General features: G+C 41.3%; 2 protein-coding genes across 3 annotated transcripts in view; both read right to left on the bottom strand.

The window, feature by feature from the left end:
- Nucleotides 1-16,924, bottom strand: part of LOC120900642 — a 62,676-nt gene that overhangs the window by 34,887 nt on the left and 10,865 nt on the right. The window lies entirely within an intron of this gene.
- Nucleotides 9,805-10,990, bottom strand: LOC120900646. Of its 2 annotated transcripts, none has more exons than XM_040307936.1 (3): nucleotides 10,498-10,990; nucleotides 10,255-10,381; nucleotides 9,805-10,182 (listed from the first exon to the last, which is right to left on the bottom strand). In XM_040307936.1, exons 1-3 carry the CDS (start codon nucleotides 10,517-10,519, stop codon nucleotides 9,918-9,920), a joined length of 414 nt encoding a protein of 137 aa, XP_040163870.1. In that variant the 5' UTR covers nucleotides 10,520-10,990; the 3' UTR covers nucleotides 9,805-9,917. The 2 variants fall into 2 exon arrangements, with proteins under 2 accessions (XP_040163870.1, XP_040163871.1); XM_040307937.1 differs by having other exon boundaries at nucleotides 9,805-10,381; nucleotides 10,498-10,598; nucleotides 10,665-10,990.

Genomic DNA, 16,924 nt, shown 5'->3' with positions numbered 1-16,924 from the left:
CACGCGTCGCACTTGTTCTTTCTTCTTTTCTGTTGGCTCATCTTTCTTTTGCGCACGTTCCCAGAACAGTAGCTTCGATTTCAAATCTTTTATTGTCACAGCTTCGTATAAACTTGCTCGACTTCGAGTGTCCATTGTAACACCATCGACGATATATTCCACTAAACTGACTTCATCTAAATCGATGCCTTGTGCAATGCGTTGCATTGCATAGATAAATTCCAATACGGATTCATCTTTTCTTCTTCTTACGCGTTGCCAGCTTACGGTGTACGTCATTCGCACGAACTACCGTACCGAACTCTTCCAGTAAAGCTGCACGCAACGCGGTATACGAATTGGTTTCGCGTTTGATCATCACAAAACTTTTCGCCACACCAACTAACTTTTTGCGCATCATTACCAGCATCTGATCTTGCGTCCAACGTGCCATCTTTGAAATATCTTCAAATTCGTTTAGCCACACACTAAAGTCTTGGGATAGATCATTCCCGTACGTTTCTAAACCGTCTTCAACATCACGAAACGAATACGGCGTGCGCACCAAATCCGAGTGTTCTGGCAAGACCGCTTCATCGTTTGTACTGCTACGCATTTCTGCGTCTGCAAAATTGTCCGTATTCATGGTTTCATCCATTATTTCCACGTTTCCTTCTTCGACTAGTCGCCTGGCCAACTCTTCTTTTGTACCCGAGGTAGCTAGTTTTCTAGCGGCGCACCTTCTAACTAAACCCGGACGAGTTAAATCGTTTAGCAACACGAGGATCTGCGCTTCGTTGTCCATTATGCGAATTTCACGAGAATTCAGCAGTTATCGACAGTTCCTAACGCCTTCACCAACACACGCGCGTGCCCCACACGCAGTATATACGTCTACCTCTTTCCACTAGTGACGCACACTTTCACACACACTCAACTCTTTCTCGTTGATTGCGTTCTCTAAACGCACGTTTTACACGCACTACGCGATGCTTTTCGTCTTTAATCGTCACACTAACACAAAAGTCAGAGCGTTTCTACATACACCGAGAATGCTGCTGAGAAAATAACTGACAGCATGCTTTGACAGCGAGTGACAGCATTTTCGGTGAGAGAATTCTCCTCGGCATGCAAAGAACGATGGAGCTGAGAAAAAAATTAATTGGCAGTTTATAGCGATCGATCAAGTATAGTTTGCATTTTTGCCGTCTAATAATCGTAGATATATTATTAAAAAGTAAAAGAAACTTTTTTGGCTTCATTTTAGCGATTGAATTGGATTTTTTGAACATCATTTTAAAAGTCTCATCTCGGCGCTTTTCAGAGCTTCTACACACACCAGCGTGAGAAACCGGTTGTCAATTCTCTCACAGCCATCTCTCAGCTGCTTTCTCGGTGTATGTAGAAACGCTCTCACACTTCTGTTGTCCTTTGTGCAACTCGCGTCGTTTTTTGCGTATCGGCGTACCTCTTACACGCACTGTACTCAACTTTATCCTCTTTAACACACACAGGCGGACGACTTACACGCACTGCGCTTCTTTCCCTCTCTAACACACACGAGCGCACGTTGCACACGGGCTGCGTAATGCTTTGTACGTCTTAGCACATACAGGCGCACATCTTACACGCACTGTACTTAACTTCATCCTCTTTAACACACACAGGCGCACGTCTTACACGCGCTGCGTAATGCTTTGTACGTCTTAACACATACAGGCGCACGTCTTACACGCACTGTATACTTTTCTGTACGTCTTCACATACAGGCGCACATCTTCTACGCACTGTACACTTCTTTGCGCGTCTTCACATACAGGCGCACGTCTTTTACGCACTGTACATTTCACGCAACTCTTTTCTAATATCCCGGTTCAGCCCCCATGTAGGATGAAAGAGAAAAGAGGTGCTTTAATCAGTTCAAAATTCACAAAATTGTTTTAGTTCTTCATATGTGTTTCACTTCAATCTCCGTGTGCGACTGTCCGCATCCGCTGTCCGTTCTCCCGTTCCCCCGGTTAATCGAGTCACGCTGCTCTCATCCAAACTGTCATCACGAACCACAGAGTGGTTCATTCGTCACCCATCCTATATATATATATATATATATATATATATATATATATATATATATATATATATATATATATATATATATATATATATATATATATATATATATATATATATATATATATATATATATATATATATATATATATATATATATATATATATATCTATATATATATATATATATATATATATCTTCTATATATATAAAAATCTCGTGTCACGGTGTTTGTTGCGAGCAACCTCCGAAACGACTGGAACATTTTCAACGAAACTTTGCACACACCTTATGGTGGTATGAGAATAGGTTTTAAGACTTAAAAATCGTTCAGATGTTACACTACACTTTATTTAATAATGCTTTTCTAACTCCCATACAAAGATCAGGATTGTTGTATACGGCACTTTGACACTTGGTGTGAGGTGCCTGGTGGTTTAAACTCGATGATCGGATCCTGAGGGGATACGGGCACGATACAACTATCCCAAGTAACAAATAAATAATGGAATATTTTAATTTTTTTATGAATAACTAAGTTTGTCGGGCCAGCTAGTATATATATAAATAGAACTCAAATATAATTAAGTCAGTCTTGATCTGAACTCCGAACGGAACAGACGTGACTCTCCTTTAATTTCAATAGGTTATGGGCCCAGCAGTGCTGCAAAATGTCATGAGTATCACAAGATTTTCACCAACGAAAACAATGAACATATCCGTGGTAGCTTGATGCTCATTGCTGATAGTCAATAAAAGTGCGCCATGACATGCTGAGAGAGCGGTACTTGTTGCGACGCAATGCGTTGCGATTTTGCCAAAATGTATGGGATTTGACAGACGCATGCGTTAACGACGCACGACGCAGCGTCAAAGTAGAAAAATTTCTATTTCGACGCACGACGTGATGCGTCTGTCAAAATGGTTCAACCATACCGGGTGAAAATCGATATTTTTTCACGTTAAATTGTTTCGAGCGCAATTGGACATGTAATTGAACTACTAAATAATTTTATTAACAAAACAAAATAAATGTAGAGAAAGTAATTTCGTGATTGCTGCAAAACAGGTGTGTGCGGGTCAGTATGCAAAATGGAATAAAAAAGCGAAAACATGCTTTGCACTGTTTTGAGTAGAACTGGAAATGATTTTGTAGTTGTAATTTAACATTATAATCACTTCAGAACCTATAAATAAGAGGCATTATTGCTGTTTGTTGATGTTTTTCTTTGTAAAATGTGTTGACATATCGATGCAGAACGCAGCGAACAGATACCAGCGTGCGTCACGCAATGCGTTGCGATACGCTGCGTCGAAACAACTACCAAGCCCTGAACACGACATGTGAATTCTTGAGTCCAACGCGATACTCTGACTGACAAGCTTAGCTTAATGCCGGCGCAAGCATTATCATGATTTTTTTCTGGCTGTGAACAGTGCTGCCAAATGCCACTGTTTCAATCATCAACTCTCATGACTGAAACGAAGCTCAAATCAGATCACGTACACAACTGAGATGATCAGTGACTATACTCAAACAGTTGAAAAATCAATCACATGCTTGGTGACATTTAGTTTAGCACCCAACTTTTGATCACTCACTTGGTCACGACATTGTTGTCGGCGATAATCGCGACATTCTTGGAATATACTTGGCGCGTAGGCTCTAGCAACAAAATGAGCATGCTTTCTCCCTCTATCTGTTTTGATTATCTGTCGGGTCAAACAGAGCGAGAAAACATGCTCTTTTTGTTTCTTGGAACCACTCGCACGCAATGCATATCTCCCGTGACCATCGCGATGATCACCGACTGAAAATGTCGCGACCAAGTGATTGAACACGAGTTGGTTGCACACAATGTCACCAAGCATGCGATGGTCGCACCAACTGTTTGAGGCTCGCCTCTGATCTTCGCAGTAGAGCTCGTGACGTTGAGATGATTTTGTTTCAGCCAGAATTTGTCATGACTATGTCAGTGACATTTTGCAAAATTGATCACAGCAAAAAAAGTCGTGATATAGTGACTGACCAAGCGATGGTCGCAAACATGTCATGAGCATGTATTAGTCACACCAATCGTTCTGGGTATCACCTCTGATTGTCTCAATTGAGTACGTGACGCTGATATGGATTTTGTTTCAGTCAGATTTTTTTATGACATTGATAGTGACATTTTGCAGCACTGGGGCCCAGGCTCGCTTGGTGCTGTGTAGGACAATATGTTCACGATATTTTATTGTTGTGGCTCTAATTCCAAGAACGAGCGAAGACAACGAAAAAGTCTTGTGTGAGCGGTGTCGGCAGCAAATGGTGATGTGTTATTGTTCTCAAAAGAGGCGGGGAATAACGATTTGAAAAGACTATTGGTGGTGTGCTGTGAGCACGATCCCCACAAAAAGGACCCAACCAACCAAACCGTGCTCTTTTGAAGTAAATTTGCTTCGATATAGCTTCGAAAGAAGTTCTCTACCGAAGGTGTATCAACTTTGATAGGCAGCTCCTACCGAAGTTAAGCTCGGGTGTTTAGCCGAAATGCTACAAAAGAGAAAGAAAAAATTCTCTCGTTTGCTGCCCCGCGCGTTCGCTCACACGCTCGCCCTGTCCCCTATTTATTTACGTACGTATTTATAGCCCCTCCCTCCTCCTCCTCCTCTGATCTATCTTCCTACCTTATGTGCAGTGATTATGTGTTTAATTGTAATTGGAAGGAGAAAAATTAGATTTATTTATTACGTGACATTTAATCAGAGATTTGAAACATGGTACTTGGTGGATCTACTGTTCAACACAAGCGGGCCTAACACTTTAACTATTTGCTAATTCGCGCGTGAAGACGTAAAAGGCGCAATAATAATGGAGCGGTTCTAACGTAAACAGACAAAATCGCTCAGCTGGAACTTTGATAGAGCGGAATAGCATTTCATTGTAATAGCATTGCTAGTATATCATCCGCGCACCCTATGAACCGTACTTTTCAAATATCTTAAAAAGTACGCATTGTATGAAAAAACCGTCTTTACAAGATCGATTCAGAATTTCAAAACACATTTGGAAAAAGTTTTTCGCTAAAAGTGACTTTTGAAATTTTACTCAGATTAATGTTTATTCCTTTAAATTAATTCATAAATGGGGCAAGGGAAATAATTTATACTAATACTAATAGACCACGACTCCATTGCCTGAAATATTTAGTGCCTGAAAGTAGTATATCCTCTTTGCCAAGCGTTTGAGTTAAATTGATTCTTCGCAAAATGTGAAGAGAGCGTTCGGCCCCCCTTCAGATGCTTCGACAGAGTGAAGCTCCTCCCCTTCCTCCATTCGTCATCCATCAATTTTTCTCCGCGCACTCACACATCTACACGCGCAGCTGTTCGCATGGCAACACGTGAGATGCGTGACATGCTTTCTCGCTCATGACGAAGGATTTGCTTCGAAAGAGCTCGGTTTGGTTGGTTGGAGAGTGACGTTGTGACAAAGGAGTGTGATGGAACAGAAAGGCGAAACAGACCAGGAAACAAAAAGAGTTGCGAAAAGTGATCGTGTGGTTGACCCAAATTATTCAGAAAAAATGGATTATTCCAAATTGTTTTTGCTTCCATTGTTCGATGGGACGAATTATTCTTCCTGGAAGTTCAGAATGTTATCTGTACTTGAAGAATACGTTTTGATGGAATGTATTTCTTCTGAGCCATCAGCAAGTGAAAGTTCTACAGAAAAATCCAAAAGGACAAACAATGTAAGTCGTTGTTGCTTTCGCGTATTAATTACACACATTTGGAGTATGTACAAGAGTGCAAAACTAGCAAGCAAATATGGGACACATTGCAAAAGGTGTTCGAGCGGAAAAGTTTGTCAAGTAAAATGCATGTGAAAAGAAAAATGCTGCTAATAAAACAAGGAGATTCTAGCTTAACGGAGCATTTTCTAGCATTTGACAAACTAGTGCGAGAATTTAAGGCGACGGGTGGAACCATGGAAAATGAAGACATAATTTGTCATTTGTTATTGACTATTGGGTCTAAATTAGTGTTGGGTAAAATAGCACAATTGAGTGTGCTGTGCGTACACGCACGCACATATCAGTGTGCGGTGCACATTTCGCATTGTGCGCGCTCTCCGCACTGTGCGCACACTCCGCACTGTGCGCGCACTTCGCACGGTGCGCGCATTTTTCGCACAGTGCGTGCGCACTCCGCACTTTACGCACACTTCGCACAGTGCGGGCACTTTTCGCACACTTCGCACAGTGCGCGCACTTTTCGCACAGTGTGAGCACACTTCATACTGTGCGAGCACACTCCGCATAGTGCGCGCACTTTACGCACAGTGCAAGCACAGTCCGGACCTGGCATCGCACTTCGCACAGTGCGAGCACACTTCGCACAGTGCAGTTGTAATGCAAAAATTACAATTTTCATTCGGAGCCCTAGTCAAATTTTGTAATTAACGAAAGAGAAGGGAACATGGGACAGGGCGACAGGGGGGGGGGCGATGGACATGTGTGTGGTATGAATGTGTGCAAGCGATTTATGGACCTTTGATTCGCTCCGACTTGAACTCGTTGCACCAACGGATCGGAGTCGCTAATGCTAACTGATGCTAATGCTAAAAGGCGGTTTGTCAAAATATGCTCAGTACTACACCACCTGACTTCCAATAACATGGTACGAAGTGTGCTCGCACAGTACAAAGTGAAGCACTGTACGAAATTTGCAAAATATGCTTGCACTGTGCGAAGTGTGCTTGCACTGTGCGAAGTGTGCGAAACGTCCGGACTGTGCTTGCACTGTGCGTAAAGTGCGCGCACTGTGCGGAGTGTGCTCGCACAGCATGAAGTGTGCTCGCACTGTGCGAAGTGTGCGTAAAGTGCGGAGTGCGCACGTACTGTGCGAAAAGTGCGAAGTGCGCACACTGTGCGAAGTGTGCTCGTACAGTACAAAGTGTGCTGTGCAGTGCGCACAATGAGGTGTGCTGTGCGCACAGTGCGCACTCGCGCACAATGCCCAACACTAGTCTGAATATGCCACAGTGGTTACTGTTCTGGAAACTCCCAAATAGCATTGGAGCGTTACGTTTCGCGATTTTTGTATGGAGGCGTTACTGCTCGCTACCTGCTCATAACACTGCTCGATAGCAGTCCTTAGTGAGCACCCCCTGTGCAAAGCGACCCGCTGCGCAGATTCGAGCAGTTTTCTGCGTAGTTTTTGCGTCGTTTTGTGTCAAAAAATACGCAAAAAACAGCGCTGGACTTCAGCCGAAACTACGATAGCCGGCGTATTTCTTGCAGTTTTTAGGTGCGGAACGAGCGCCATCTGCTGAAGGAATGGATGAACTATTTCAGACGGCGGGGCAAAAAAACGGCCGAAAAATTAAAAAAATATTGGGGCCCATTCCTTCCTCCTCTTCCTCTCACTCCCTTTCCCCTCCCTGCCTTGCCTTACTTGCGCTTCAGCCCGTGCCTTTCGCCGTCAGCTGATTGTGTGTATGCGTTGGTATATATGTACATTGCGGTTGTGTATTGTTATTGGTGAGTGTTAGCATTTATTTATTGTGTGTGACCTTGACGATACGGGAGAAGCTGGTTCATTTTGGGATTTAAAGTGTTATCGGTGTATTGATGGTTTATTTTATTTCGTGCCGCTGCTGATGAGACCATTCGATGCCCCTGCCAATTGAAGGTGAAGAAGCCTATTTAAAACAAGCGTAGGAGAACGTCTAACACTAATCTAATATTTTTTTAATTTGAACAGGTTTGATGCTTCAACGACCTTCTAAGCATCATGTAGCACGGTGTATAGTGGCAATAAAAAATATTTTTTTTCAATGTGCCGGAATTTGTCTCGAGTTTTCTGGCCACGACACACACACACGAACACACACACTGCGCGGGGAAAGCGATCGTCCACTCTATCATGCCGCGATCCCCCTCCCTCCCGGTGCTTTGAGTGAGGAACCAGCCTTTCTTCCGATAAGGTAGCCGTAATCGATCATGCGGGAGGGGGGTGGGGGTTGATGGGGGTGTGTGCTCGCCTGTGCGCTTTCGTGGGTGCGTGCTCGCGTGCGCGCGTTCGTGCATTCGTGCATTCGTGCATGCGTGTATGCGTTCGTGCGTGCGCGTGTGTGTGTGTGTGCGTGCGGGAACTCCAAAACTGTTTGATTCTAATGCGTACATTGTCACCGGCTGCGTCTACACACTCCATGCATTCTTAGAAAACGCACTGCACGCCGCCCGATCGATTACCGCTACCTAGGAGACAATACAACCATTTAATTGGCACCACCATCTTTGCGACCGGTTCTGCTGTTGGGGGTATTAAAAAGACAAACGATCGAAGCAAACGTGCGTCTGATATGTAGCACATTTCTTTCCAGTTCAGCTAGCGGATGCAAGTGGAAACAACATTTTGAATTGAATCCATACAAAAGAGGATTCTGGATTTGTTTATTACGGTGCGCGTATGGTGCTGCACCTGTCCGTCCAGAATCCGGCGGCTTGTTGGCTCAGAGCCGGTATCATGACGCCGAGCGACCGGCACCGCCTTAGAATGGGTTCGGCTCGGTAGGTTAATGTTTTGGTCGATTGCATTCCGTGCATTTGTCGCGTCACAGCGGTAACACGGCAGCAACAAAGATAAGCCAATCTCTTCTCCGGGTGTGGGCTGTTATGCTATGTTATTCCTCTTCTTCTTCTTATTATTATTGGCGTAATGGCCTACGCGATCATGCCGGCCTTTTCAGGACTTGAGTACCACGTAGCCAGATAGTCACCCCTTGCTACGGCGGACGGTTCATACGCGGTTAGAACCCACGACGGGCATGCTGTTAAGATGTGCGGAATGATGACGGTGCCGCGGTCCCGCTCCTATCCAGCGGGCAACTTGCATACTGCCACACTGTATCCTGCCCGATGCATACGCTGCAGGCAGGGGGAAGGATGCAGCTCCACAATAAAAAAACACCGTCATGAACACCTTCCTTTCTTTGACCGATGGATCATAACATTCCGGAAGAATACACATTTGGCGACAGTGTTGCACACACACGCACACTCACACCCTTGCGCAGACGGCTCAGCCTATCTATGTAATCTACGACATACGAAAGGAAAAGCATAGTGTCACATAAAGTTATGCTTTATGCAATTAGGTTTAAGCTTTCCTATGCACGGCCATGGCCACCTGTGTTGCGTGCGCTACTTCGAAATAGGGTTCTGCGCGTTGCACAGCCAACCCTCGAGCGTTAGCTAGCGATTCGTTAGTTATTTTTACATTGCAGCGATTGAACTCATTGCGCTTTTTGGTTTGATTTGTGAAAAATCAAATGCAGCGCCGCAATGTTTGTTAACGGTTTTTTTAAGCGCCACAACAGCTCGCGAGCATTGACCACACGCGTGAAAGAGATAGCGCTATGGAGGGAAAAAAGCACGGACGGCGGCTGACAGCTATTGGCCGTCTGACGCACCAACACATCCAAACCTGTGACAGCGCGCTCAGGCGAGGGGTAGGAAGCGGAGCCAGGGACGGGTAGCTCGAAACGCTGCTTGACAAATTTGCCGTAGGAGGGAAAAAGAAGGCCTGAGAAAATGCGCGAAAGGGAATGATTTCTTCCGTCGCTTTGCACAGGGGGCAGGTAGCGTGTAACATTCTATGTAAGCTCAATGAAAGCTCAAAGCTCAAGCGTTACTTAGCGAGTGCTCGAACCACAGTATAACGCTGTGGGTTCTGTATTCGGATGTAAACAAAAACACACACACTTTTTTAAAATTTCGATGCACATTGTCCAGTACAACGATAAAATGTATTTTATTTAACTATTATTCAATACTTACATGCCTCAATATATGGTTTTACACGTTTATATACGATTTCAACCATCACTTTGGATGGTATCAACTGATGCCGACGGCGTTGTTGTCTCTGCGTCAGGCGCATGTATTGTTGCCGCTTCTAATGCTCGGATCGTTTTTTCGTTAGCAGTAGCACAACGATTAAACGCACTAACTGTACCACTTGCAAAGCGATACAAATAAAGTAAAACACATAATACACCGTACAACACACTTCTTAACAACACTTGCACATAAAAACCACTTGCACATAAAAACCACTTGTCGATGCGGTGATCCAATGTCCTGTTTGCAGTGGAAAAATAACAATGAAAGATTAGAATGCTTTCAAATATGACATTATTTTATAATACTTTCCTTTCCATGCTATTTTGTGGTGTATGGAAACGTTGGTTTGCTTGAAGATACACAACGACCGGTGTGTTGGTCCAGTTGAGAATGTGCCGATCACGATCACAGCCGGCTTTAGTGATTGTTGTAGAAACTGTAACAAAGATCAATATCATTAAATCTGCATTATTTTTACAATCCATTGTGATTTCATGAAAAATAAAGTGAAAAAGTAAAGTAAAAGTGAAAAAGTAAAACATTTCATCTTACCGGCGTCGTATTTCGTCGGCATACACACACACACACACACACAGCTGCTCGATCATACTCGGACGAATGTTGCTAAATTTCGGGATAATATGATGTTTTTCCTGTGGAATAATGTGTTCAAACATTAAAAGATAGTTTATTCACTGAAATATGCACATAACACTTACCTTTTCCCGAGTTTTCACATAAAATTTTACGATTATTCTGCACACAATCTTTACGGGCGGTTGTCCGTGTTTGTTTACGTTTCTGACTTGACAGATATGCGAGCTGTCATGTGACGAAGTGAAATACATTCAAACCTCGCCAATTGCAAGTCTGCTTTTTCAATTGAATTCAAAAAATCCGAGTTGTTCACATAAATATGAGAAAAAGTCAGTTTATCCAGTTTGTATAAAATAACAAACATGACAAAATACGCAGACATTAGTCGTGTTACAAAATGTCTTTCTAATAAACAAAATCTATTTTTTTTGTAGACATATGATATAAATGCAATTAGCGAGTTCTAATTGTGTCATATATATTGCTATTTTCAAAGCGGTTTAAGTTAAAACAAACATCAGTGTTTTTTTAAATAATCAGAAAGATAATTATAAACTTAATAATGATTAAAATGTATTTTATTACATTTATGTTCAACGATAACCTAACTAGTAAGCATGTTCATGCACGTGTGTAATTATTTGATAATTTTTTGTGATCCCAATATGAATGTTATTAAGTAAAACAGACAATTTACTCTGTTCCTTTTTCAATTCTTCAAGATAAGGTTTTTTTAATAGAAACATGTAAGTTTGTTTAAAAACATATATAAACACTATAAATTTATTTATACATAATATAAATATAAATATATAATTATATATATATATATACACATATATATATATATATATACACATATATATATGTATATATATATATATATATAAATATATATATATATATATATATATATATATATATATATATAATATACTATATATAAGTTGTTAATATAATTATGTTTATATCATTATACCGATGGCGGAAACCTTTAATTTTTTCATAAAATTTTAGTACAAGTTTTTGTTACTTTTGTTTTAAAATATGTGATCTGAATCGTTATGAAATATCCATCACTCATCTTTTCCAAATTCAGTTAGACCATCTCGCTTTGCTTTGAATTCTAAGTCAGAATGTATGGGGTGCGCGGTACGGGTAAGAAGAACATAGGGGCGGGGGTACAAATAAACGCATCACAACACCAAAGTCTGGGTGAGACGGTGATGGTGTGAAACGCTTCTTGCTTCAAGCTCTTGCGGTAACAGCGTTAAAGACAACAACAACAACAGAGAATAACGCATCGCGTAGAAACAAACACACCGTTCGTGGGTATGTCAGGGGGGAAACAACGGGAAAAGCTCAATTCTCTCTCAGCGATGCCGCTTGGGCTATGCCTCAAGAGCAGGTAACATTGGACATGGTAAAGGCACGTTTACTCGATGAAGAAACAAAGAAAAGTGTGGAAACAAGTAACGACACACAATGCTATCCAGCTGCGTTTTCTAGTGAATACAGTGCAAACCGTGGCAGGCACCAACAAAAGAAACCATTGAAATGTTTTGGTTGCAAAAAGATTGGTCACAAAATCCGGGACTGCCCAGAAAAACAGAAACAAAAAGAAAGCAATTCGAACCAACACAATGCGTATTTTGGTGATGATGGTGTTTGCTTCATTGGTAGCAATCAAATTCTCAGTACGTCACAGCATGTAAATTGGATTGTTGATTCCGGTTCGTCGGAACACTTAACTAACGATAGAAACTTGCTGGACAAACTAATGCTAATGGACAATCCTATGACAATTGCAGTGGCCAAGGAAGGTGAAACAATAGTTGCGGAACAATATGGAAGTATAAAACTGTTTTCTTCGTTTGGTGACAAAGTGGTACCTGTTACTCCCAAAAACGTACTCTACATACCGAATGCGCATGTGAATTTACTCTCCGTACGCAAAATGGAAGAAGCTGGACTAACTGTGCAGTTTTCGGATGGAAAGTTTTTAGTGAAATACGGGTAGCAAACAATCGCATGTGGAAGCCGACGGGGAATGCTCTACGAATTGACGTTATTGAAAATTAAGGATGTAGCTGATTCATGTCTCTATTCGTGTGGGAAGTGTAGAGATCACGAATAGGACACAGTAATAATAAAAAAAAGAGGAAAATACATTAAAAATATGAAATAAAACAAATGAAATAAGGGAGTAAAGCGGTAGGATTCGTCAAAATTATCTACGTTAACGTTCAATTTGAGTACCGATAATGCAAGATAATAGTAACAAAGGAAAATAAATCAAGCAAGAGCGAAAACGAAAAAGGGGCGAGAAAGCACGGAAAAAAGGGGATACCGGATCGTCAGTCTTGTGATAGATCTGAACATGAAAGCAGCAAAACCAATAAATGCAGAATTCGGAGAGCAGAAATCACCACAGGAAGGTTCCGAAATGTTTAGAAATTTGGCATCCTCGTTTTGGCCATATAAGTGCAAAAGGATTAGATCAGATTTTGCGAAACGAAATGGTGATTGGAATGCAGCCAATTCGGCAGCGACGTGATGAAGACTTTATCTGCGAAGCTTGTGTTGCAGGAAAACTCACTCGAAAGCAATTTGTGACAAGTGAAGATCGAAGATCGAGCAGATTATTGGAACTTATTCATTCCGATATTTGTGGCCCTATCACTCCTGTCGGTTTTTATGGTGAAAAATACTTTATAACATTCATAGATGATTGGAGCAAGTTCACAATGGTGTTTTTACTTAAGGCAAAGAGTGAAGCTTTAGAAAAATTTCGTGACTTTGAAGCCATAGTTTCTGCTAAATTTGGATCAAAAATATCTCGTTTGCGGTGTGATAACGGTACAGAATACACCAATATTCAATTTTTGAAATTTTGCAAAGAAAAGGGGATACAAATCGAGTTTACAGTCCCTTATACGCCGGAACAAAACGGTGTTAGTGAGTGGAAAAACAGAACTCTCGTAGAAATGGCTCGTGCAATGATGAAGGATTCTAATGTGGACAAAAGGCTTTGGGGGCCAGCAATCCAAACAGCCGCTAACTTAACCAATCGATGTCCTGCGAAGGCTTTAGCTTCCAATTTGACACCATATGAAATTTGGAACATGATGATGATGATAAGTCCCACCTCTTACCCCAACACAGGTTTGAGAAGAACGGAAGTATCTTTACGATAATATTACTCTAAGGTAGTTTTTGAATAAAATAAAAATTTACGAGCAAGTGGTGGCATCGGACGTCCCATGTCATACAGACACCCAAGACGACCGACGTAGTTTCATCAAGAAAAAACGGGTCAACTCCATCGAACACATCAGGACATAATTGCGACATGCATATGGCCAGTTCCACTGATGCCACACCGGCTCCAGGGCACTAACTTCCGAAGCAGCAGAACCTAATGTATTGGAAATTATAAGGACACACTGCAACATGCATATGGCCAGTTCCGCTGGTACCAACGATGCAGGAGAACCTAATGTATCTGGAATTGGCCACTTACAATCATCAATGAGTGAATCTCGCTGTGACCTCCCAGACATGCAGACAGCAAGCTCTCCCAAACTAAATCCGATTGTCCACTTGTACGCGCGCGTGTCTCAAACTTATGTTGTCTCTTTCTTATATATTTTTTTCTAATTTGTTTTCATATATCAAGAAAAATCTTATCATCTTCATCAAGCTCATGATGACAAGTGCAGTTGTACATAACATATTGACATAGGACTTCTACACAAATATGACATTACACAGTTTGTTTAACATATGCCGCACACCTACGTTTGAAGTCTGGCAAGTTACTCGCATTCTTGATTTCTCCGGGTAATCTGTTGTATAATTGAATCCCCTTGAAAAACAAAGAGTTTCTGGCACCATGTGAAATTAAGTTGGGAATCCTCGGCTCATTTGCTCTGCGTGTACAGTGCCGATGAACATCATATCCTCGAACAATGCGTTCCCCTAAATACCCTGGCAAAAGGCCCCCCAAAAGTTTAAATATAAAGGTCATGGTTTGATACACAATCCTCTGCTCTACAGACATCCACTGAAGAATATCTAGCATAACAAAAGACGACGTACGTCGGCCACACCCTAAAGCTAACCGCATAATACGATTTTGCAATCTCTGAAGCCTTTTAATTTGTCCCTTATTGCCAAGAAACAGAATCGACGAGCAAAAATAAAAATGTGGTGAAATCAGTGACTTATAGAGGTTAACTATCCCAAAAAAATCGAGATCTTTTGCCAGCCTACTAATAACCCCACACTTTGATGCCACTTTAGCGATGACCAAGTCTATGTGAGTGTTGAACTTCAATCTTTCGTCTAAAATAACCCCCAGATATTTAACCTGACGGACTCTTTCGATTGGTTCCTTATTTATCACGATGGATGGGGGACTGTCTAATACACCAGCAGTCATTACCATGTAACTAGTCTTCTTAACGTTTAATGCTAGCTTTTTGTACCTAAGCCAACCATCCAGAGCGTTTCAATCGAAATTAATCAGAGACTCTGCTTGCTTGATGTCTTTCTGCGAGATAAACAAAACAGTATCATCGGCAAAATGATTGATCTCACAAGACTTCAAAACCTGTTTCATGTCATTGATATACATTATAAACAAAATTGGTCCAAGAACACTTCCTTGCGGAACTCCAAGGGTATTTTCTATAGGCTCTGATATAGTTTCCAAAAACTGTTCTCTGAGTTCTGTCTTTTACATAATTTTCGAACCAATTGAGCTCTTTCCCCACAATACCAAAACTCCTTAAGGTCTGCAGCAATAACGGTCTTGATATAGTCTCAAATGCTCGTTTTAGATCCAAGAAAACGGCAACTATCGATTCCTTTCGATCCATCAACACCTTCCACCTCGCCAGTACAAGATTTAAAGCAGTTTCACAAGAGTGTCCCTGTCGATATCCTGATTGTTCACTAATCAACAGGTCATTTCGAGTTAGAAACTGGACCAATTGCTCCTTAACCACCAATTCCAGCACCTTTTACATGCAACATATTGATGGGGCGAAACTCTTCCGCACTGGCAGCTCCGCTCACTTTAGGAATAGGTATTACCAATGATTCCTTCCAAGTCTCCGGAAAAATACCCTCCTCCAGCGACTGATTGATCACTATAAGAAGAGACTCTCCTACCACATGGAAGCAATCCTGAATAGTATTACAGTTAACATTTCCTATGCCCGCTGTTTTGGACAGGCTGAAACAAATAGTTTTTAATTTCTCTTTTGTAATTTTCTGAAATTTGAATTAGTTTCCTGGAGCATCATTACAAAACAAAGAATCAGGCGCTCTGGCATCAGCAATGTTTTGATTTATATCTAAAACACTGTTTACAAAAAACAAATTGAATTTCTGGCATATTATTGAATCTTCCGATTCTACCAACCCATCAAATTTTACAACAGAAACGCATGATTCCTCTGGCCTTAGTAAACTTTTAAGCACTTTCCACAACTCCTTGCTATTTCCTTTATGCTTAGATATCTCACCACTAAAGTAATTTCTACGAGTAGTTTTGAGATTCCTGCTGTATCTATTCCTTAGTCTAGTGTATTCAGTCCAATCGTAGCCTGAGTTTGATCTAATAAAATGTTGGTATGCTACGTCTCTTCTCCGTTTCGCACGGCTAAGTTCCAAAGTATACCACCTATTAATCTCTCTTGACAAGATTGTCTTCTCTTCAACCAAGGTGTCCATAGCTTTTTTCAATGTGTTCCATAACAAGTCTGCAGCTTCGTTGAAACTCGGTGCTTCTTGCCTTAAACCTTGTGACACATGATTGCAAAGAGCAAATTTCGAGTTCCAGCATTTAAATTTTCGTTGAATCGTTTCACAACGTTTCACATTTATATTCAAAACAAGTGTTTCATGATCCGATATTTTTAATAACGGATCAGTAGTGACCTTGATTGAGTCTGTGCTACTGTAAACCTGATCGATCAATGTTCTGCTCTGCCTAGCAATTCGTGTGAATTCGTTAACTTTTTGTTTCATGTTTACTGAATCTATTGAGCTTTTCAACTTCGCAGATTTTTCAACATTTAACCAGTCAATATTGAAATCACCGACGATAATGTTAAGTTTGCTAAAATTCAAGAACCTATCTAACCATTCTTCCAAAATGTCTACAAACCTTGAGTCACTTGCACTTGGCGAATGATACAATATCCCGTAATTGCCTGCTGTCATTTCTTTACAAACTGCAACACCAAGAAACCAATTACCCTCCAATGATTCATTAAAAATCACCTTTAGGACAATTTCGCTCCTGGCATAAACAGCTACACCTCCTGTATGATGTGAGTGGGACAAACACGACACAACCCTATAACCATTA

The sequence above is a fragment of the Anopheles arabiensis genome, chromosome 3 (assembly GCF_016920715.1).
Source record: "Anopheles arabiensis isolate DONGOLA chromosome 3, AaraD3, whole genome shotgun sequence".
NCBI lineage: Eukaryota > Metazoa > Arthropoda > Insecta > Diptera > Culicidae > Anopheles > Anopheles arabiensis.
This window is presented reverse-complemented; position numbering and strand designations above follow the sequence as displayed.

Bases quoted from the DNA above. Each gene is read 5' to 3' on its own strand.
- LOC120900646 (XM_040307936.1), bottom strand. From the start codon at position 10,519: ATGCCGACGAAATACGACGCCG. The intron at 10,382-10,497 runs GTAAGATGAAAT...TCTTTGTTACAG, and splicing joins GCCGACGAAATACGACGCCG to TTTCTACAACAATCACTAAA. The intron at 10,183-10,254 runs GAAAGTATTATA...CACTGCAAACAG, and splicing joins CCACAAAATAGCATGGAAAG to GACATTGGATCACCGCATCG.